This window comes from Sorex fumeus, unplaced genomic scaffold, assembly GCF_029834395.1.
Source record: "Sorex fumeus unplaced genomic scaffold, SorFum_2.1 ptg000002l, whole genome shotgun sequence".
Classification (NCBI taxonomy): Eukaryota; Metazoa; Chordata; class Mammalia; order Eulipotyphla; family Soricidae; genus Sorex; species Sorex fumeus.
The window spans coordinates 56,044,436-56,069,192 of NW_026606059.1; the positions used below are offsets into that span (position 1 = coordinate 56,044,436).

A 24,757-nucleotide genomic window follows, 5' to 3' on the forward strand; every position below is an offset into this window, starting at 1 on the left:
CAACTTAGAAAGTCTACTGGAATTGGAATTTGAAGGCGGCTTTCTGATTCAAGACCACAGGTCTTTCTAAAGAACTATTTCATTCTGACCTTTTACATGCTTTTGTTCATTCTTTACCTCCCACCTAAACAGCATGATAAAAATGTCCATCAGTTCAAATATCTAAAGAGTACTATATATATATATGTGTATATATATGTATATATATATGTATGTATATATATATATACATATATATGGCCAGAGAAATAGTACTGGGATCAACTTGCACGTGGCAAACCTGGGTTCAATCCCTGGTACTACATATGGTTCCCCAAGCTCCACCAGGTGTGATTCCTGAGTGCAAAGTCAGGAATAAGTCCTGAGCACTGATAGGTGTGCTTTCCCCACAAAAAAAAAGTATAAAATATTTACCCTCAAAGTAATAGTTCTATTTTTGTATGGCACATATGTATTCAGACATTAGATACCTTATAAATTTGTAAACTGCTACTCTTAGTCTTGAATCAAACTGTCATAAAAGCACAACTCTAAAAGAGAAAAGGAGAGTAAGACATCGTCTTCTCCAGGGAAAGACCAGGCACTGTCCTGACAAGCATCAGAATGATTCAATCCAAGTAGTTCCATAGTCTACTGTGGAGGTGGGGCTGAAAAGTGGGATAAAACTCAACAGAATCAGCCTTCTGTTTAGTAGTGGAGGCGTGGGGTGTGGGCTCAAGCTATAAGAAATGCTAACTACTATGAGTGAGGTTGAAGACTTCAGTTCTTTATGTAAAAATACCTTAAGTTATCTATGTATCCTATAGTTTAATGGGGGGGAAAATCCCCAATGAAGTTCTTTAACCTCCAAAATTGTTTTCTAATCTATAATGTACACTGTACTATTAGATTTGTGCAACGTCAAAGTTAAAGATCGAAGGCCTATCAAACAACATCAACAGATACATAGGGTCCCAGCAAGATCAACTACTAAGGCAGGCCTAATTGAACTTTGGGAGCAAACACATTTTATTCTATTGTTGGCCTTCCTCTTTCAGGCAGTGGTCTTTCATCCTGCATGCACATTAGCATATGAGCTTAAGCAAACATCTGATGTTTAAAATTAAACATTAAAAAAAAGAAAAACATTTTTAAAGCAGCAGAGTGTTCGTAACTTTCACACTAAATAACTATGCAATGCTCATTTAAGTAGTATATATTTAAATCATACATTTAAACGTATCTTTATTGTAGAGTTTTCAATCTTGGGAGGTATTTGATTTTCAAAATTTTCCCATTGATATAAAAAAGAAAAGGCAAATAAAGAAACCAGAAGTACAGGACATCCTATTACACAGGTATATGAAATCAGTTCAAAGGGGAGTTTCCACTGCTCAGAGGACAAAGGACTTCTCAGAAACATTACTGCAATCATATTGCTCACTTCTTACTCAACATGGTACTACTAAAAAGGACGTTGCTATGTTCTCACCTTAACTGCTTTATGCCTTGTTCCTGGGATAGCTGAAGACAATAAACTCAAGTTTGATGTCTGAAGTAACCAAAATGCCAACCTTTTAAAGCCTGCTTTGAAACTCTTCCCCATTATCTAATGCTATGATTTGCTATAGAAGTGTATCAATTACGTACTAGAGAATGAAAAGCTAGATTTGATCTCAGTCGTATGTTTAAGCAAATACAATGATAGACGCAAACTTTGCACTTGTCTTGGCATTTAACAGAAGTCCCATATTTGAAAAGAGGCTTTAAATTAAAAGCTGTGAGACCCCCCAAAATGCGTGAAAACCTAAACTAGATGTAATATCCTCATTAAATGTGGGTGGCCTAGCTGGGAAAATATTTAAGATTCCTATTCCAGGAACTTCCTGATTAAAATGAAATTAGTAGCTGCTACAGTAAGAAAAAGAAGTACTAGAGGTTAGAGAAGAATTTTAATTTTATGTTTCTGTTTCCAGGTCAACGCATGTGTTTCTACTTGCAGGTCAGACATTAAAAATAGCCAGGTAAGAGGTGCAGACTTACATGATTTATTGTAGATTGAACAGCCTTAACATAATGGCTTAGTTCCCGATCCATTATAGCAAATTCAACCATCGCCTTGTCCATGCTGTATTCACTACTCACTTCAGCTAAAAGAAAAAGCAAGCAATGATTACTTTCAATTTTCAAATGTCATTCTGGGAAGAGTTACACCAAAAGATTCTGTATTAGTCAATGATCTATGTGATTTGGTAAAGGTATTGCATATTTTTAAGAAACTTCCTCAATATATGCCTGCCAGATTCAAAATTCTAAGAAATATTCAGTAAAGGGCCCAAAAGGTGAAAAGGTAGATTTCAGGGACCAGGGTGTATCTCAAAGGGTCGAAGCATAAGCTTTGTGTGCTGGACACCTGGAATCAATCTCCAGTACCGCACAGTCCCCTGTGCAGTATCAGGAAGTGACCACTGAGAACTGTGCTGGCAATAACGCCTTAAAAACACAAGGTGTGACTCAAGAACAAAAAAACAGGGAGACTCAAGGCTCAGGATTCTAGACAGAGCAATTTGTACCATCTTATATCAATCACTCTACTTCTATCAGCCTTCATTCCCCATCTATGAACACAACCTTTCATATGAGCCTCACAGGATTGTGAAGACCAATACGAAGGGTTTCCACCTCTGGCTGGATGAGTTATAGGGATCAGTCCTCTGACTGAGAATGAGAGGGACAAAATGAGAGCAAGGGAGCAGCAGAGGCAAGAGCAAGATGGAGAGTCAGAAGAAGAAAGCAAGATAACAAGAAAGTAAGGAAGTAAGGAAACAAGAGATTGAGAGAGCAAGAGAGAGCAAGAGAGAGCAAGAGAGAGAGAGAGAGAGAGACAGACAGACAGACAGCAAAAGAGAAAACCAGAGGGCAGAAATATGGAGGGCAGGGAAGGTGCAGGCCTGCTTCTGAAACACTGAAAAGTCCGCTCTCCTAACATTTCAGCCTGGGTTCTCCTCCCTGGGTGATTTGGGAGTGAGATGGTCTCACAGTCAAAGTATTCACAAGTGCTCCCCTCTCAAGAAGGCTTCCTACAAGTGACAGTTCAGCAAATGATAGGGTGGAACAACAATAAGAAACCCCCACAAATCTAAAAGCAAGTCATTTAGATTAAGAATAGAGAGAAATTCTAGGATCAACGGGACCGAGAACTAAACCACCCCGGCTGGCGCCAGATAATCTTGTCATCAGCCACCATCCATATCACACATCCTTCTCTCCCAGAAGGAAGCAACATGATGCTCACCATAATCATGCCACCAGACCCATGCCAGGCTGTTTCACTCAGGGCACCCCAGGGGGGGGGGGGCGCGTGAAACCCCTCCTCACCCCAAGGGACCCAGTCCCAGCAGGTGAAAACCTCCAGAACTCAATTGCCGCCATGCTCACGGCCACTCGTCACTTGGGCTGAGCCTCACCCAAGAGTGAACCTTTTCTTGGACCATGTGGCTGGATGTGCAGCCACGAGACACTTAATAGGAATACACCCTACCCATACTCCACAAGTACTGCACCACATTTGATACGATTCAAAGTAGGAGGCAACCAACTTTAGGGGAAAATATTATATTATTTTGGTTATGTTTTGGGGCAGGGATTGGGATTCTGGATGGAAACACCCAAAATATGGTGGTGGGAAGGTATAATGGTGGTGGAACTGGTGTTTGAATATTAAATGTAATGGTGGTGGAATTGTTGTGTGAATATTAAATGTAATCAAATATTGTGAACTACTTTATAAAATAAAAAAAATTTTAAAAAGTAGAATGGAGAGAAACAGATCAAGCAATGTTTCAGTCATCTAAATCAGAGTTAAATCCACTTACTACACACCACTATAGAAAAAGGTATGAAGATTGATTTCAAAAATAGAAATGAAAATTCCATATTCTCCAGCCATCATTACAGACAGGCACTTAACCAAAGACATGATATAACAAAGTTGATGTATGTTTGCAACCCCTACAATCACAGCAGCAGTGATCACATGACAGAAGATTGGGTAAGAAGCTGTGATGAATATACCCAGTAGGTATATACTCTGACATTAAAACAGATTCAATTGTGCCTTTTAGGACAAACTGGAAGGAACTTGGGGTGAATAAGTGTAATAGGGATGTAAGAGGCAATTATTAAATGGATCCACTCGTATGTGGATAACAAATTATAAAAGCAAATGGGTCGGCATGAACTAACAAAACCAACTCAACTCAGTGACCAAAGGGAAAGGGAGTGAATGGTGGGAAGAATGAATGGAGTGGTAACTCTGCTGGTGGAAGTGGTAATATTTACACACATCTAAAGGAACGAAGCTAGAACCCTGAAACCAGAAAATATAAAGTAGTGGTAAGTCAATTAAAAAACTGAAATTCACAAAATCATAATGACACTAGGGACCAGGCAATCTCCTCCCCCTTCCCTTCCCTTTGTTATTTCAGTGATGGGGTTGTGGTGTTCCACAGCTCACGCTGCTATGGTGCCAGGCTCACAGGGGACAGGGCTGTCAGAGCTGCACTCACCATGCGGGCCATTGCCAGGGAACAAACTCAGAACCTCAGGCCTATAAGATCTGTACCCACCACTGAGCTCTATGAGACCTAGGAGATTACTAAAGTGGCTAGCAGGACTAACAGTATGAGCAATGCATTGGGGACTCTGTGTGGTATGCAGGAAGCCAAGTTCTGAACCCCATTCTACATTCCCTAAGAACCACCAGGAGCAGCCCCCGAGAATACAAACAGTAGCAGCCCCTGAACACTGCTGGGTATGACCCCTAGCAGCCCCTGAACACTGCTGGGTATGACCCCAAAATCAAAAAAAGGAAAGTGATGAACAGATTAGAAAAGTGACTTAACATTCTTAAAGGTGGTTTAACTCTTTTCTTTTTAGTCTCTACACATAAAACTTAATAAACTTAATAAATCGGAAAAATATAGAGAACATGGAATAAGACTTTTAATGATTAAAAAAACTAAAAATAAAGCTGGTTTAAATCACATTTATAAGAGTAAAGCTGGATTTCTCCCCAATTCAAATACCTTATCTGAGGCAAATGTCAATGTTTCTTGTCTCATCTGACAAACAGAAAAAAACCCCAAATCATGAAATAATATAACAATCACTGTTTTTTCATGATTTTAAAAATAATTTCCTTATACCTAATAAAAATGATGAACTGACAGAAGTTACAAGCACATTCCATAAAGGAGCTGCTTTTGGAAGAATCCTTCCTAGCCTGCAAGCCTCAGACCTCACAGAATAAGGAGCTGGAGAAAAGGGATAAAGCACCTGCGCAGCAAGCAGCCCATCCAAGTTCGACCTCCAGCGCCCATGATCTTCCAAGCACTATCTGGACCGACCCCAAGCAACCAAGGGAATATACCAGAGGAAATACAGAAGCTATTCCAGAAAGATGAGATACATCTGGAAGGATGCCTAGTAAGAAAGTGCCAGGCTAAAACCAGGTCTCAGTTGGCTGCAGAAAAAAGCTCCATCCAGGGCGAAAACTGCAGAGATCCCCCAGATGGTGTCTGGAACAGAGACCCTGAGAAAATGCAAACCCAAGTGGCAACCAACCACAGATTCTTTCTGTGATGCATTTTATTCTTCCAGTTAACCGTTATTTCTCTACTGCCTCCTTCTAAAAAAAATAATCATTTGTGCTCACATTTCAGAAACACTAGCTCAAGAAAGGTAGAGAATATTCTTGTTTTAACAAAGAACTGAGGTGTGGAAAGATGAGCATACTACTGCAGGGCAAAGGCCAAAAGGTAAAATTATCCCTGAAAAAGCCAGGGAGGATGGCAGGGGGAGACGGATAAATATATAGCGTATTAAAATGGGTATAGAGGGAAACTGACTCTGCTGGCAGGACTGGTGATAGAATAGTGTATATCAAAATCCTAACTATGAATAATGTAATTCATAGGGCTTTAATATAATTAAAATCTGGGGGGAAAACGGACATGGAGGGATTAGTTGATGTTTCCTAACTTGCTCATTCCAGAAATGTAGATCTAATATAAAATACTCCTATTCTTGCACAAAAAGTCCTTCCTAAAAATCTAGAACAAATTCAGTCCTACACAGCCCTCAGGGGCTGAGCTCAAGCCCTGTCTGCTTTGAAACTATCCCAAGCACCATCACTTCACATTCATCTTCAAAACGGCATTTGGCCAAGATGGAGTTTTCAATCTGAAACTATCTTGTCTTTCCTATATGCGTTCCAACCCTACACGGGTTTTAATCCATCCATTCCTGATGCCTTCGTGTTAAGCCCCAACAAAGAATTGCAGTAACTCCTTTTTGTATGATAACAAGTCCATGATTTCATAAATCTAAAATATAAACATTCCCCACACTGTAACCAGTCCTACCCCAGACAGGCCACTGAAATAAAATGTAAAGAGAATGTGGCAGAAACTCACTTGCTTGTGATATTTTCACTGTGATTTATTTTTTCCACTGGAAAAAAAGGTTGCCAAGAGTGAGTGCAGTGGGAGAAGGGATGGCAGGAATCACTTAAAAGACATTACACAAAGATAAAGAAAAAGACATCATGGACCCAAAGAGTTGAGTGGCAGAGTCCAGGTATTCCTAATTGTATTTGTGGCACCATCCCACATGCTGCATGCACTCAATTTCCAGAGGCACTGCTCTTTGGGACTGCCTGTGCACTGCAACTAGTACATGTCCAAGCACCATAAACAAGGGTGTGCGCCATGGCAAGCATACACAGCACAGTGCGTGACCTCCACACCCCATTACTTCACTTAATGGGGGGGGGGGGGGAACCAATACTAATGATTTTTTAAAAGATGTCAAAATTCCCACAATAATTACCTCAGAGAGAAGTGCAAACTGTGCCACACATATGCAAGCCTGGCACTAGAGAAGATGCGAATGGGCGATAAAGTGTGGAAAATAATGTTGGTGAAACTACGATGATAATAGTTCAGCTAATAGATCTCAAACACTTTATTAAGACTGTACTGAGTGAACAGTACTGACATTTTACCTCACAGGCACACCGAGGCTGGTTGTTTTATCTGCACTCTAAGTGGGAGAACACTCTAGCCCTGAGTAGTGTGAGTACCTTACTCAAGGCCACGACAGTCTGTGGCCAATGGAGGCTTCTTATCCAGGTTTTCTAACCACAAAGTTTGTACAATGACCCACCTATGCTAAATGGTACTCTAGTTCCTCTATGAATAAATATCCAGGAACAAAATCCTTCAAAGGACGAAAGTCAGTGGCTCACAGCTTTATCTCAGCCCCTGATGGTCTCTGTACGCAGTAGCATATCTGGTTCTCTGAAAAAGCATTTTCAAATTCCTTAAGGAAAAGAAGTGAAAACAAAAAGGATTTCAACTCTTCTAGAAGATTACTCAGGCTTAACACTGGAGAGGAAAGGAGAGCCTTTTACACCAGCAAGGCCACTGGAGGGGCTATACAAACAAAACCAGGCCACTGATCCGACCTGAACAGGGTAAAGGGGACTGGCAGCAACAGAGAAGGAAACTGCTGCCACGGACCAACTACCAGGTGCAAATTAAGGGCAGTAGTAAAGAACTGTGTAAGAGGATGATTTTGCACCACACAGATATTTCTGACTGGAGGCCAGAGACAAAACCATTTGTACTACCCACACCGTTTTGAACTGGGCCACCTCTAGTGAAGTTCACACATCTGGAGCCACTCCCCGCAGAACTTAGTCTGGCAGTAGGGTTCTGTGCTTGTGTTTGGAGATAAAGTACAGTGCTACTCTAGACAGCAGGTCACTAGCGGCCACTCTGACCACTCATTGGTGCTGGAGTTGGGGGAATGAAGCGATGGGCTTGAATCAGGGCCCAGCAAAAAAACTAGGCATATCCTCTACCACTTAGACTATCTCCCAGCCCCTAAACCCTTCCTTTAAAGGGGAGTGTGTGTGTTTCCTATTCAGTGGCAAATCCTATGAAACAAAAATATGATAATCACTCAGAGGGCTTCTGTATTAGATGGAAGGGCTTTGTGCAAAATTTACATAATATGGAAAGTATCTGCACAAATGCAGTTGGCCTGCAAATGATTTTCCTAAAGTAAAACAAACCTATAATTATGCAATCTAAGCAGCCACGCTATTCATTAGACACGTCATCTGTTACTCAATGTCAAAACACTAACAGCATTACTATTCTCTTTTTGAAGTGTTGACGAGGCATTAAAGCTACATACATGATCAGTAGAGCATTAAACAGAAAGGGGTGATTTAGTCTTGCAATCAAGTTCTGCTTCAAACAAAATTCAGGAGACTTCAATGAGAAGATGGCTGAGGCAGGAATAAGTATGAAGAAAAATATAACCAGCCGCGCTGGTGGCCCAAGTATGAAAGACCAAGGCAAAATGAGGGAAAAGGTTGGATCTGAGAAAGGTAAAGGAAGGAAACTAGCAGCCTATTTTCATAGCCATAGAATGATACAAACCCCAAGTCCTCTGTGGGATGAAGGGAGTAGACTATAAAAATTTACTAATTCTTACATACCACATCATACATTCAAGAATTTATCTAGGATGGGGCCAGAGAGATAGCACAGTGGGCAGAGCGCTGGTCTTGCACGTGGATGACCCAGGTTCAATCCCACGCATCCCGTATGGTCCCCCAGCACTGTCAGGAGTAATTCCTGAGTGCAGAACCAGGAGTAACCCCTAAATATTGCTAAGTGTGCTCCCCTACCACCAAAATTTTTTTTTATCTAGGTTGAGTTTTCAGATTGTCTATAGGCGACTCACCTTTGTTCAACATAATGCCATTTTAGAAATTAGAGTAAAAACTGCGAAATGAACTCATTGTCACAGCCTCCCCAAATCTAAGTTAGACTTGTCAATGGACCATCAAACTTTAGCTCCAGACCAGCGCTTAGTTCAGCAAGAATGAAAGGTGATGATGCAGCAAGTTGATTAGTTATTCTACATAAGAACGGTACCTCCCTAGCCAGAGGTGCCTTACAGCTACAACTAAGAAACACTCTCCCTCTTCAGATCTAGCCCTGACATTTGGAAGTACAGCTCAAATAGGTGGCAGCTGAGACATTATCCAGAACCAAGGAAATTCCTTTACCATCCCCCAGATCTTGAGCGGAGCTGCCTTGAGTAAACACACATGAAAATGAAGCCTTTCTGGACTCCACCGGCTCAGGATGAGTCTCATCCAGGAATGAATCTGCTGAAAAACTCCGGTATAAAGGTTCTGTGACTGAAATCTCCAGGTCTCAAGAAGTCGGGGATGGGCAATCTCCCGCTATCCCCCAGTGCTTCCAGGAGCCTGGCCGTCACACCCATGAACTGCCTCTGGTGCCATATATATACTCATTAACCAGCCATGACCCAGAGACTCATGACTAAATCTTGAAAGAGACCAATAAGCTGCAGATATGCTTCCAGACCCCAAAGTCACCATGCAGTTAAAAACTTAACTCCAGCTGTATCACCTCATTCAAAATTTTAGAATTTCTGGAGCCATTTTCACACTCTATACCACTGATATATACCAGGAATAGCACACCACACTGGATGAGATGTGAAGTAGAAGGCAATCAATCTCAATTAAGAAAATATTAACACACAAGGCTCAACCTGTAGCAACATGCCAGTAATCTCTTATACAAGGGCTCAATGGCTCCAGGGAGCAATACAACAATGTTCACACACTCTTCTAAGGAAATTTTCTTGATCATTTTTAGTGAATTATTCATAACAAGCAATACAAAATAAATTACTTAGGGCCTACTACTGGGGAAGACTTGGGTAGTAGTTGGGAAAATTGGAAATAATGGTGGTGGGAAGGTGTAATGGGGGTGGGATTGGTATTGGAATACTGAATGTAATAAATCATGAACAACTATAAAAATTTAGAAAAAAATTTTAAATAAAAATAAACAAGAAAATGAGGCCCCCACCCCCCCACCCTTTCCAAGCATGTCTACACACATCTCTGTACTACCAGTATCCTTCTGCTTTGCTCTGCTGACCCCTGTGATCTCAATCATGAGCTTCTTTCCCAAGTCCTCTCCCTAATCTCCAGAAAAAGCACAAACGCCTCGTGCCTTCTAGGTCCACAAAACTTCTTTACCTGTATAACTAGGAGCTGTGTGAGTATTAGTGAGACACACCCTCAAGACAAATTTCATCTACTTACCCTTTCCAACATTTTCCCTCTGATTAAATTATACAGTTTGGCCACAGCCAAGTTGTTTCCTGAAATTTTGTCCTAAACAAATAAAAATTGCAGAATTGGGTCTTTTTTCTGTTCTAGTCATGTACGGGCACGTCTGAGAGAAAACGTACCAAATATGCATAGTTGATTAATTTCAACTCCTTGCATTTTATTAGTAAAATACCAGACTGAGACAAAGCAGCCATTTAGTTTTCTTATGGGGCTACTGACTCCAACTGAACATGAATCATATACCCAGAAGGAGCAGATACATTTTCAATGCTGTAAAACATCCAAGTCTACTTTGGCAAAGAGGGAAGGAAAAGAAGCAGGGAATCACCTGATTGTATTCTAAATTTCCTGGACATATATACCTTCTGGAGCAGAGAACAAGTATTTTTTAAAACTCTTCAAATTAAGATTTGCCTCTTCTATATTCTGAAAATAAGAAATTTCTTCCTTTTGAATAAACCCAAATAAATGACACAGAAACCATAGCCCTTCCCTTCCTGCCATAAAGAATAATCCCCAACAAAATCCCTTTCTCTTCAAAAATTACAGCTCCAAGTATCTCTAGCAATATATATCTATATACACACACCTACTTCTCTGAGTGGGTGTGTGTGTATGTTTTTCCTGGCAGCTTACTATTAAGCAATCATTATATATTCATCAGGAGTTGAATTTAATGACTTACTCACTGCTTAAGCAATATTTAATAGAAACTCGGTTGCTTCTCACTACATTGCACTTTAGTCATAATTATTCCTCCACACAGACATTACTGTGGTAAAATTAAAACTGGATCCACATTATATAACTCCCTCCCACCAAATAATAGTGAAGAGTCTAACAGGATATGATACTAACTAGGATGCAATGGTGGGTGCTTTTATAAACATGGAGAACATGGACAAAATTTTCAAGCAACACTGACCTTTATTATCCTCTTTAGCTACCAATAAAATTTCCTTACATAGTACAGAAGAGGAAAGTTTTATAAATAATCAAAAAGTCATCTCTAGAGTCAGCTGCCTTCAAATCTGGGCTATTCTATCTGCTATTACATAGTTCAAGTCACTTTGCAGTCTCTTTCATCTTTCTGGCCACACCCAGTGGTTCTTTGGAGACCTCCAGCCTGCAAAGCTTGTGTACCCTTGAGCTATCTCCTAGCCCTCAGTTTCATCTTCTGCATAATAGGTAGAATAGAGGTGATCTGCACAGAGCCTGGCCAACGGTAAGCACTAACAAAACACTGCCATGATAATCATAGAGAAAGGATAACTATTCTATAAGTGTGATTAGTCTAAACGCTCTTAGTATTTCACCTTTAGAACCAAACACTATCTCCTAACTCTCAACTGTTTTGACTAATTTGAGACATGAGCACTAAGTTGAACTCACAAGAATGATGCTCTGAGAAATTTCATACATTCTCCCATTCCCCAACAAAAGTCCAGAATCTCATTTACCAACAAAAATGCTTACAGACCACTTAGATCATGCTAGGCAAAGGGAAAAACATTTTTCTTTTTTCTTTTAAATTTAATATTTTTTTAAATTTTATTGAATCACCGTGAGATAGTTACAAGCTTTCATGTTTGCGTTACAATCACACAATGATCAAACACCCATCCCTCCACCCGTGCACATTCCCAACCACCAATATTCCCGGTATACCTCCCCTTTCCCACCCTCCCCCTGGCTCCAAATGGGAAAACATTATCAACCAAGCAAGAATAGTAAGTTGGGGCCCGAGAGATAGCACAGCGGGCAGTGCATCTGCTTCGCACAGAGCCAACCTGGGCTTAATTCTTGGCACCACATATCCCAACCCATGGGTGCAGAGCCAGGAGCAAGCCCTGAGCACTGCTGCATATAGAACAATAAAAAGACAGTATAATGTAGAAAAGGTTGAGGGGGTAAATGTGTGCCTTAGCTCAAAGGATGAAATGTTTGCCAGATGTCTACTAGATTGGGGCAGAGGCTAAACAAATACCCTCACTCCTCTTCACCAAGATTGACTTGGAGGTATAATGTTGAAACAAAAACACTGGGAATGAACAGAGGAGAATGAGATTAAATCTCTTCTGAGCCATGATGACAAGCCAAGCACTTTGAACATAGCACTCATCCTATGCCTTATTACAACAATGTCGTGAGGTATTATTAAGCCAAATTTCAAGATAAGGAAACTGATGCTCACAGAAGCTAAATCATTTGCTCTAGGTCACACAGTTAAGTAAACGGTAGCTTGAGGAACTGACCTCAGGTGGCATACAAAGCCCACACGTGCTACCAGGCCTGAACTACTAGACAAAATAAGTAGTAAAATGCACTTCAGGCAAGCAGAGGAGTGACTGAATGTGGTTCTTGAGTTAAAGGAATTCGAAACACAACGACCATTTAAGAGAGAAAAAGTGAAAGAGATTTAATGAATGACCTAAGAAGAATGAAGACCAATTTTTATTACTGAATCATCTATTTCCTTAGAACGTGCAGTTAACATTCTACAAACTACTATGGAAAAGACAGAAGGCGAAATACTACACGAAGTACATTCTATAAAGAATTAAATTAATAAAATCATAGAATCTGTCACTGATCCAATTCTTCACCAGTCATCAAAGCATGATGAATGTCAAGGCAGAGGCACCTTATCATTTAAACCACATTCACAGAACTCTTTTGGGTCCTGAAACTTTTGCTTTGTTTTCTGGGCCACCCTCAACTGTGCTCAGGGTTTATTCCTGACTCTGTGGTCACTAATGAACCTGCAGGTGTTTAGGAGACCATATGTGGTGCTGGGGATCAAACCCAGGGCAATAATGCAAGACAAGTGCCTTACTCACTGTACTGTCTCTTCACCCCCTGAGCCATGGATTTTTAAGGTTGAGTCTGACTTTTATTTGACTTATATCTTTTCCACATCTTTCTTGCTCATTTGTTCTTGCCTTGGTAGACTGGTTAATAAACCATGAATTCAGGGTAGCAAGCAATATTTACAACATTTTCCACTAAACATAATTTCAGTGATTGCCCTTTTCCTCTGGTCTTCAGTTCCTTGGCTGTGCCTACATTCCAGCTAGTATGGTTGTTGAAGGACCAGGAGGCATATGGAAGGTGATTTCTTGTTCAACATCAAAGCATTGGGCCACAGCAACAGTATTGCAGGTAGGGTGTTTGCCTTCCACACAATCAACCCATGTTCCATCCCCAGCATCCCATAGGGTTCTCTGAGCCTCGCCAGGAATAATTCCTGAGTGCAGAATCAAAAGTAACCCCTGAGCACCACCAGATGTGACCCAAAAAGAAAAAAAGAAAAAAAAAGACAGAAAAGGAAAAAGAAATCAACATCAAAGCATTGCCATGAATTTTCAGTAAGACAAAAAAGGTGAAGCACAAGTGTCATGTGATCACTGAGAAAGTTAAATGAGACCATGAGTAAAGCATTCAACAGGTTTTATTTATGGAAGTGGGGGAGAGGTTGGGTCACATATAACCATGCTCAAAGGGCTATATGGGGTGCGCACTGTTGGAGGTCGGGGGGAGGGGTGTCTTAGTCCACAGTCAAAACGGCCACATGCAAGCAAATTCCACTCCCCCTATTTTTCTTGTCTCTCCAAATGATGGTTTTAACACCGTGTACTCTTAGTCTCTTTATAAATAGAAGTTGTTTTATTGCTAATGAAGCTGACTGCAATATTCCTCAATGCAAATCTTCATTTTAGAATAATCTATGCCCTTTCTAAATTTTAAAGGAACAAGAGGGATCAAGTCAGAGAAATAGTACTGAGGTTAAGGCAACTGCCTTGCATGCAGCCAAGGGTGTTTCTATCCCTAGCACTGTCAGGAGCATCCCTAAGTATTGCCAGCTATGGCCCAAATCCCACTCTGCAATAAAATAAAAACCACAAAGGCTATAATTAGAACTCAAAAGGTCAGGGATACATCTTGATGGCAGTGCACATGCCTTATGTGGGTGAAGCCCCGAGTTTGATCCCCAGCACAAAGGGGGGGAGGAAGGGAAGGAGGGAGGGAAAAACAGAGGGAGAAAGCGAGAGTGGGAAAAAAGGATGGAGGGAGGGAGGGAAAAAGGAAGGGAGGAAAGGAGGGAGGGAAGAAAAGAGGGGAGGGAAGGAAAGAAGGGAGGGAGGGAGGGAGGGAGGGAGGGAGGGAGGGAGGGAGGGAGGGAGAAGGAAGGAAGGAAGGAAGGAAGGAAGGAAGGAAGGAAGGAAGGAAGGAAGGAAGGAAGGAAAGAGGGAAGAAGAGAGGAGTGGGAATCAAGCATACAGCTGAAAAATTCAAACAGCTAAACATGGTGCCTTCGAACTCAAACTATTCTCCCTTCTTAGAGGTCACACCTGGCAGTGCTCAGGGCCTGTACACAGGGATCACTCCTGATGGTGCTCAAAGGACCATATGGGGTGTTAAGAGATCAAACCATGGTCAGCCACATGCAAGAAAAGTACTCTGCCCACTGCACTATCTCTCTGGCTCTCAATATGTGCTCTTATAGAGATATTTCACATAGGGCTGGAAGATAGCACAGGGAGGGGTTAAAATGCTTGTCTTAGATGTGAACAATCCTGGTTCAATCGCCAGCACCACAGGGTCCCCTAAGCACCATCAAGAGCGACTTCTGAGAACACAACCAAGTACCACAGATGTACCCCACACCCTTCAAAAACATATATATAATTTCTTTATAATCCAATGTATGAGGATCATCTTTTCAAAAGAACTACAGAAATGAAAATATGTATCAAGTAGCAGAGAGAGGAATTTTAAATAGCCAAACCTGAGGAAACACTATTTTCAGAATGTCTCACACTGAAAATCAGATCAATATTCATTCTCTTTGTGCCTCATTTCCTTCAGTTAAGTTCAGAAGAACAGGAAGAACAAGTGACTGGTTGATCCATTTGGTGACAAAATGTACCTTCTAAAGAAAAATACACATGGGAAAACAACATCAACATACCCAAAACAAGAAGTGATACTAAACACAAAGAATAGAACACCAGTGTTGGAGAGGAAACTTCTATTCATTCACAAATATTTTCTTGGCCAGAGCTGGGTACTCATAAGAGAGCTGTGAACAAAGTCAGCGCTGTATCTTCTCTCAAAGAGGTTTCATGAATTCTCATTCCCACAAAAACTTCTTTAAAGTCTTGATGGAACTATCTGGCTGTGACTTGGCTCTGGGCAGGATGGGAAAGCTTGTTCCACTGCTGAAGAGCTTTACTTAGAAGAGTCCTTCCCAAGAGAAAGCTGATTTAGCATTTCCAGAGAGTAAATCTAGGCAATGACAATAAATCTAAATAGCTCCTTCACACACATTACCTTTTTCAAACCTTACACCTCTCCCCTCAATAAAGAAGTTGTACTTCTCTGTTTCACCTGGTTGAGGAAACTGAACTTAGAAGCCCTTGAAATCATGCCTCATTAGCTGGTGTAGGGATTAAACCCTTGTCCTCAACTCCAAAGCTACAGGAAAGCCACCTGCTGCCCACACAGCAGTGCCAACTCTTCCACATCACAGGCCTAGAAGATCAGAAGAACTGCTGGAGAAAACTATAAAATATTTCCAAGGCTGCGAGTCTTAGCTTCTTTGGGATAATGTTCTCAAGTTCCTCCAAGTTCCCCCAAGTTCCTGTCTTCTTTAAAACATACGACATTTACCAGCGTCCCTTTTAAAATATGGACTCCAAACTAGAAAACCATGGGGGTTTTTATAATTATAGTCATGGGTTAACCGAAGAAAACTAGGGCAATACTATCATTATATGTACCACAAGAACTGCTATTAAGTCAGATCTCTTTCCTCTCTATATCAAGATTTTTCAACCTAGGATTCACAATTTAAGATCATCAAATTTCATGTTTCTGAAATCCTGCCTATCAAATCATTCAGGTGATGGAGGTCCTTCTGGTTTCAGATTGTCACCTTACTCAGTGGTGGAGCACTGGCCTTGCCTCTTGAGGAGGGAGGAAGGGTGAGAGTGTTTCAACTAATTAGCAATATCCCTCCTATTTCCTGTGATGCAAAATTTACAATCTTGCTTTAGTTTTCTTTTCAGAAGACAAATGATTTTGGGGGCTGGAGCAGGTAGGGCGTTTGCATCCCATATGGTCTCCCAAGAACCACCAGGAGTGATTCCTGAATGTGGAGCCAGGAGTAACCCATGAGCATCACTGGATGTGACCCAAAAAGAAAAAAAATCAAATAATTTTTAACATTTATTTAGTATTTACTACGTGTCAGATTTATGCTAATTTATACAAATTATTTCATTCAATCCTTGCTAGAAAAGTGAAGATAAGATTATCATTCTCCACTTAACAGAAGGAAAAAACAGATTAAGTACCATGAATCAAGGCTGCACAGCTAATTATTTGTAAAGGGAAAACTCAAATTTGGGTCTATTAAATAAGAGAGTCCATTTCTTAAATGACCTAAAAAATCATCAGCCTTTGAGCATTATCCATTTTCAAGTCATCAGGGTTTGCCAGGGGCCTTCCTAAGATCTATATGTGTTTTATTAGAGGTATGGCTTTATTGTGCCCAACTGAACTAGTGAGGTCACTCTAGCTTTAAAGTGTGAGGAGCAGTGGAAAGGAATTAGGGTGATCAAGAACAAAAGTTTAAATAATTACATAAAAGACTACCCCAAAAAGATGTGAGATCTTTTGCTTGCACCTGGATAGCAACCATCCTTGACCAGCCTATTAGTGAACTCACTTAAAAAAATGTATACCAGGGGTTGTGATCCCGCCAACAGGTCAATCTGTACCTGCAGGGCGAGTGCATCAACAGCCTGATGGTGCCTTCATGCTTCCTGATACCCCCAAATTGATGCTCTGCCTCTGGCCAGCCCCCAACAACTTGGGACCAAGTTTACCAATAAATTTAAATGGCCAAAAGTTAGGTATGTGGGAGCCATGCCCACAAACCACCTCCAGTTCAGCATACAAGCTCATTTATTGGTCATATTTCAGAGACCCATAAATAAATCTCGAAAGAGATCACACCAGGGTAAATTGGAGTGTGGGGAGCAGGTTTGCTTGGTGCCTGCCCAGTTAATCTCGGACTCAAACATGGCTGAACAGTCTGAGGTAAATAAAAGGGGGGTGGGTCAGCCTGGAGCCTGTCCAGCAGTGCCCCTAGCAGTCACTTGCTCTCACAGTCCAAAAACGCCGACATACCCCTGGCCTGACTCCACAGTCTCAGGACAAACCTTATCAAGATATAATCTGCTGAAACTTTGGGTATGCGGGTTTTGTGACTGAAATCTCCAGGCTTTCTCCGAGTTGGGATGGGCTACCTCCCCCACTTCCCAATACTCCTAGAAGCACTGGCAGTCATCCTCACAAACCAACTCCAGTGCCATCATGTAAGCTCTACTACCAGTCTTGCCTCAGAGACCCATAAATAAATCTCGAAAAAGATCAAAAGCTGCATTTAATCTCAGACCCGCTCATGGCTGAACAGACCAGGATAAATCGGCGTGTGGGGGGCAGGTTTGCCTGGTGCCTGCCCAAGCAAAGCATCCAGCAGCTGCTTACTTCCACAATCCAAAATCACTGCCATGCCCCTGGCCTGACTACCATCTCAGGACGGATCTCACCTAGATATAATCTGCTGAAAATTCTGGCATGCGGGTTTTGTGACTGAAATCTCTAGACTTTCTCAGGGTCAGGATGGATTAACTTCCCCCATCTCCCTGTACTTCCAGAAGCCTTGGCAGTCACTTCCACACCCCAAAGTTGCCACCCAAATGTAAAGCTACTCCAGCCTTACCATCCTGACAAAAATACCAAATGCCCTGAACTAATACCATGACGTCTTAGCACCTGTATTGCAAACCATAATGCACAGAAGGAAAACGAGAAAGAGAACAAGATGGAAAGTGCCTCCCATAGAGGGAGACTGGGGGTGGGGGTGGGGTGTTGGGGGATGGTGGTAGGGAAACAGGGAACATTGGTGGTGGGAAATGTACACTGGTGGAGGGATGGCTGCTGGGTCACTGTATGACTGAAACGCAATTATGATCTGGTTTGTAACAGTCTATCTCACAGATATTCAATTAAAAAAAATTTTTTTAAAGTAATGTGGAGTTCATGTCCAATTCAATCAATGGCTGAATAAATAGCATTACTCCTACATTAAAAAAAAAAAGTATACCCAAAAAATAGAGAGATCCCAAATAGGGTCTGTCTCCTTTAATATAAAAAGTTAATAAAGGAACACTGGGAAGAGTCACAGCGCTAGTACAGTGCTTAGGGCATTTGCCTTGCATGCAGCCAACCCAGGTTTAATCCCCGATATCACATATGGTCGCCCAAGCACTGCCAGGAGTAATGCCTGAGTGTAGTCAGTAGTTACCCTTGAATACTGCCAGACGTGACCACTCCCCCCCCCCCCACACACACACACAAAAAAGGAAAAAAAGGAACACTGGGATTAAACAAATAAACTCCTCAAAACCAAACATAAGTTGAAGGATATTTTATAGGAAGTCTATGGTTATAAGGGCTAGTATTAACTGTGTCCTCTATTATTTATCTATCTTTAGAATGTTGGTTGAAATGTGAATATTTTGTCCTGACAAAAGGTTAAGGAAAGAGTGGAAGGATCAGTCACAAAAGAGGCCTACTATCCTTGATATTCTTACCTAGGGAAAGATCATTTCTATGCAAATTATTTTTGAAAAGTAAAATACTTGAGTTCATGAAAACAATGGCCAATCAACTTATTAAGACTTAACTTACTGACACTCTGAAAAAGACATCATAATTTACTATAATCATTTACATAATAACTGCACTATTTGATAGAGTTCACGTACAAATATTCGTACCTCCAACTGACTCCAAGTTCCTAAAAAGACACCTCAGAGAATTTCAAAAGCAACTTTTCTTACGATTTACTATTTCTAAGATGTCTTGTTTCCACTTTACCTGACTTCAAGCAGTAGCAACAGCAAATACTGTTTCTATCCTGCCCTCTTTAGATGTTTCTCTGTCTAAGAAATAGTAATCCACAGAGAGTTAAATCTACTGGAAGCTTCTCAGAGAACTATTTGTTAAAGAAAGTAAATTATTTCTGCAAGGGAATTATCACCCACTAATGTATCTGTTTCTGGATAACAATTATAATGATCCACAAAGTAAGAAATAAAGAACTACTAATGTCCAATGACTAACTAACTGGTTCTATACTCTGCGGTCGTTATTTATAAAAGGGGAGTTTCCATCCCATCACTTCCCACCCAGTACCCAGCCCCCGCATCCAGAAGCAGTCACATGCAAGACCTACATTCTGAAGTCATCATCACCACTCCCTTGGTTAACCTCCACATCTATTATCTTTATTCCTCCTTTCCAACAGTTGCCTTACTGGAGATTTTCACTCTGATCACTGATTTGCTTCTTTTTTTCATTTTTTATTCATATTATTTTTATTTTATTTTTAATTTTCTTTATTTTTAAATGAATCACCGTGAGGTACAGTTACAGACTTATAAACTTTCATGCTTACGTTTCAGTCATATAATGATCGAGTACCCATCCCTTCACCAGTGCCTATTTACCACCAATGATGTGTATAGTGGATCAACCTGGAAAGTATCATGTTAAGTGAAATGAGTCAGAAAGAGAGGGACAGACATAGAAAGATCGCACTCATTTGCAGAATATAAAGTAAGAGAATGGGAGACTTACACCCAAGGATAGTAGAGATTAGTACCAGGTGGACTGCTCCACAGCTTGGAAGCTGGCTTCACATGCTGGGGGAAAAGGCAGCTCAGATAGAGAAGGGACCACCGACTAAAGGGTGCTTGGAGAGCCCACTCAGGATGAGAGATTCGAGCTGAAAGTAGACTATATGACAAACATGATGGCCACTCAATATCTAAATTGCAAACCACAACACCCAAAAGGAGAGGGAGGGATACTGATTTGCTTCTTGAACAGTCTCCTTTTCCACTATTCTCTTCCTGTAATCCTTCTTCCATGTTGTTGTTAATTCTATTTCTCAAGTTCAAGTCTACTGTTTCTCTCCTTATCAAAACCTACTACAGGAGTCAGGACAAAACAAGGGTTGTAGCACATGCTTTGCCTGCAACTGACCAAAATCCCCAGCTCCGGCCAGTCTCCCACTGCAGGGTACAGTCCCAGAGGCCTCAAGCACCTCTGGGGTGACCCACACTATGGGACCTTCACAGCACTGAACCCTCAGGAGCTGCCCAGTTGGCCAAAAGCTGTCAGAAGGGACTTCCGGGCTTCCTAGTATTGCAGGAAGACACCCCAGAACTCCCCCAGTCCCCTCCCCCGCAAAAAAGAGAATTAATCAGAAACCTATTATAGTAATTCTACTCTGGCCAAGAGAAAAACTAAGAACCCAATTTATTTTTCTACTTAAAACAATGCAAAGATGCAATAAAAGTAAATTTAAAGTGATCTGCCTCACAGCTGACAACAGGTGAGGGAGAAGGAAGAAGAGTGACTGGAAATACACTGAGACCTAAGGTTGCTCCACTGCTTCCAGGCTGCAAAGTGGACCAAATCTAAACCTCAGGCAACTTTTTTGTAGCAAGTGACAAACTGTGGAGTCAGAGAGAGAGAGCATAGGGTGGTTGTCTCCCAAACTGCCAACCAGGGTTTAATCACTGGCTCCCATGGTTCCCTGAGTACTGCCACAAGTGATCCCTGAGCACAGAGCCAAGAGTAAGCCCTGAGCACAATTGGGTGTGCACTCCCCCAAAAAAGACAAATTGGTTCTGAAATTCATGTAGAAATACAAAGGATCTAGAACAGCCAAAACTATCTTGAAGGAGGCAGTTGAGGACTAACTCAGATTATGAAACATAAAGCCTTAATAATTCAGCTGACACAATAATTGGGTAAATTCAGATCAGAAGCACAAGTCAAGAATACAGACACAGAGACACTGACTTGCAAAGGCACAAGAACAATTCAGCAGAGAAAGGTCAGTCTTTCCAACATATAGAGCAGTGACAACTGGCTATTCTATGCAAAAAAAAATGACAAAAATAAGGCAAAACCTTTGATTTATACCTCGTAGCTTGTGTCATATACAAAAGCTTTGAGTGAACTACATGTAAATGTAACACCAAACTCTGTTTTGCACAAAAATCTATTTTAAAAAATCTTTGGGAATGTGAATGAAGCAAATAATTCTTTTTGGTGGGTGGGCACTCCTGGTACTTCTAGGGAGAGGGAGGACCTTGCGGTGCTGAGGACTAAAGCCAGAGCTCCTACACAGAAGCAGGCACTCCAGTCTTTTGAGCCATCCCCCTGCCCAGACGATTCTTCAGTGCAACACCAAAGCATACCAAAGAAAAGGGGGTCTTCATAAGAAAATGAGTGTACAGTGGGTAAGAGCTCTCTCTCTCTCTCTCTTTCTCTATCTCCCCCCCATACACATATCTATAAATTTCTTTCAAAAAAAACTATTTTTGGTCATCAAAAAATAAAAACCAACATTCAAAATAAAGAACTCTAAAATTTCAATAATAGACACACACACACACAGCCCAAAAGCAACTGGGCACAAGATTTGGATAGCCCTTCATCAGAAGGTGAATGACAAAGAAGCACAGGAGGTACCCAATGTTACTGCTGATGAGGCTAGTGACAGTTCAGGGGTAAAGCATGGCCAGTGGTAACGTAGAACAAACTTTTACTTAAATATCCAAATTATTTACGTATGGAGATTCCCAGAACTTCATATGATCCTCTAAGCACCACCCCAAGTGATCCCCGAGCACTGAGTCAGGAGTAAGCTCTGAGCACCACTGGGCTTAAAAACAGAAAAACAAGCAATAGCAACAGAAACCAATGTTATTGTTGGTGATTAGGGAAATGCAAGTTAAAACACGGTGCCATACCACTGCCCTCTATCAGTACGGCCCCATATCATTCATATCCAGTGTTTATGAAGATGTGGAGTGACTAGATAATTCACTTAATATGCCTCACACATGGATTCCTAATTTTCAGGTAACTACATTACTAAAAACAGCATATTTAACCATATAATTTAAGCCATATTTAATATAATTTAATCTTATCATAATGACTCAGAAGAGACTTCATAATATTATGTCTCCATGTCATCATTATGGTTTTACTAGTAAAGTATGAACACATGCGTCAACAGAAATCTTTTACATAACAGATATCAAAGAAAGCAGCTTTTAGTCTATAATTACCTCACCAGAGTAAGATTGCTTTTCATTATGATTTGTTTTTTTCTAATCCAAAGGTTCTAAAAGTTTGTTTGCCAGGTCGGCAGAACCAGCAACATCTGGGTACTTCAGTTTCAAGCCTTATATCAGGTAAATGAACCCAAATCTGTACTTAAATGAGAACCACCATTCTAAAATATGATTTAAAGTTAAAATCAGGGGCTGGAGACAGTACAGCAGGTAGGTGATTGGCTGGCACACTGAAGACCCAGGTTCAATCCCCAGAACTTCATATGGTCCTCAAAGCACAGAGCCAGGAGTGACCCTTGAGCACAGAGCCAGGAGTAAGGCCTAAGTACCGCTGGATATGGCTGAAAAACAAAAATAATCATAGTAATAAATAATGAAAATAATGAAGTTGGGGCTGGAGCAACAGCACAGTGGGTAGGGCGTTTGCTTTGCATAAGGCTGACCCGGGTTCGATTTCCAGCATCCCAGATGGTCTCCCGAGCACGGCCAGGAGTGATTCCTGAGTGCAGAATCAAAAGTAACCCCTGAGCATCGCCGGGTGTGACCCAAAAAGAAAAAAAAATGACGTTAAAGTCACAAATTGTTGGGGGATATGGTGCCGCGAGGAGGTCAATCTGTAGCTGTGAGGTGAGTGCATCAGCAGCCTGAATGGCAACATCAGACTTTCAGATACCCCAAAATTGCTGCTGTGCCTTTGGCCAGACCCAAAAACTTGGGGCAAAGTTTACCAAGAAAGTAAACAGCCAAAAGTTAGGTATGTGGGAGACACACCCACAAACCACCTCCAGCTCAGCTATATAATTGGAGGCATGGCCTCTCTGGTTCCTGATTGAACTGCTTAATGGCCATGATCCCAGAGACTCAGAAACGAATCTCAGAACCCAAAGGCTTCTGGCAGAAATGTGTCCTGTTCCTGCAGTAGGTTACTGGTGCTGGGCCACTCCAGGTAGGAATAGGTTTCGTGCCTTGGCCTGTTTCCCCTGGCTGCCTGGTGACCACCATCCTCCAGAGGCCACTAGACAGTCAGGTTTGGGCCTGCAGTGACGAGACACACGGGGCCTCACCACATGGGGGTGGAGCCGACTCTTTCTCCCCATCCCAAAGAGACCCCAAGTCACCGCCTACAAACGGCCTCTCTGGCTCCTGATTGAGCTGATTAATGGCCAGGATACCAGAGATTCAGAAACAAATCTTGAAACCCAGCGGCTTTTGGTAGAAATGCATCTGGACTGCATACAAGGTGACCGCCGGCTCAGAGCTTATTGGAAAGCCAGGTATGAGCCAGCAGTGACGGGACAACTGCAGTCTCATGGGAAGGGGGGCGGTACCGGCTCGTCCATCATGCCCTACCGAGGTCATGAGTTGCCCCCCACAAGCGGCTCTCTGGCATGGCCATGGCTCCAGAGGCAAAAAGACTTAATCCAGAACCCGGCAGCTTGCGGCAGAAAAGTGAATGAGCCATGCGTTAAACTACAGCGCCATGTCTCCCCGGGAGGGGAAAGGGTGTTGCTCCCTTCCGCCTCCCCCCCCCACCCCCCGCCGGCAGCAAGGTGGCTGCCACCTCAGAGCTTATTGGAAAGCCAGGTATGAACCGGTGGTGAAGGGGCAACTGCAGTCTCATTGGAAGGGGATGGTACTGGCCCGTCCTTCACACCCTACCGAGGTTATGAGTTGACCCCCACAAGCGGCTCTCTGGCACAGTCATGGCTCCAGAGGCAAAAGGACTTAGTCCAGAGCCCAGCAGGTTGCAGAAGAAAAGTGAATGGACCATATGTTAAACTATGGTGCCATGCCTCCCCGGGAGGGAAAGGGTGTTGCTCCCTTCCGCCTTTTTCCCCCCTGGCAGCAAGGTGGCCATCACCTCAGAGCTTATAGGAAAGCCAGGTATGAGCGGGCAGTGATGGGGCAACTGCAGTCTCATGGGAAGGGGGGCGGTACCGGCTCATCCTTCACACCCTACCGAGATCATGAGTTACCCCCCACGAGCGGCTCTCCGGCATGGCCATAACACCAGACACACAGAAACCAGTCTCGTAATTATCTGGCTCTTTGCAGAAATTCAAAATCATGGCCGCGTGACATTATATGATTCTCATAACCAGTTATAGAAAACAAAATATTTCACAAAATATAGAAAACAAAATAATGCCTTTTCAGCAATTCTGATTGTTTGGGGGGAAATTCTAAACAATAATGGTGCATCTTTTGTTGAAATAGTGAATGTAATCAATGTAGAGAAGAATTAAGTAGAGATGATCTGCCTCACAGGCATTTGGAGGGGTGAGAGGGG

At 41.9% G+C, this 24,757-nt stretch overlaps 1 protein-coding gene across 2 annotated transcripts in view; it reads right to left on the reverse strand.

Annotated features, from left to right (window-relative positions):
* The window catches only part of NSMCE2 (NSE2 (MMS21) homolog, SMC5-SMC6 complex SUMO ligase), a 302,562-nt gene that overhangs the window by 213,677 nt on the left and 64,128 nt on the right, over nt 1-24,757 (reverse strand). For both annotated transcript variants that reach the window (XM_056110551.1, XM_056110556.1), the window contains exon 3: nt 2,023-2,129. In XM_056110551.1, coding sequence (XP_055966526.1) covers nt 2,023-2,129 — 107 coding nt within the window. The remainder of the gene's footprint in view (nt 1-2,022; nt 2,130-24,757) is intronic.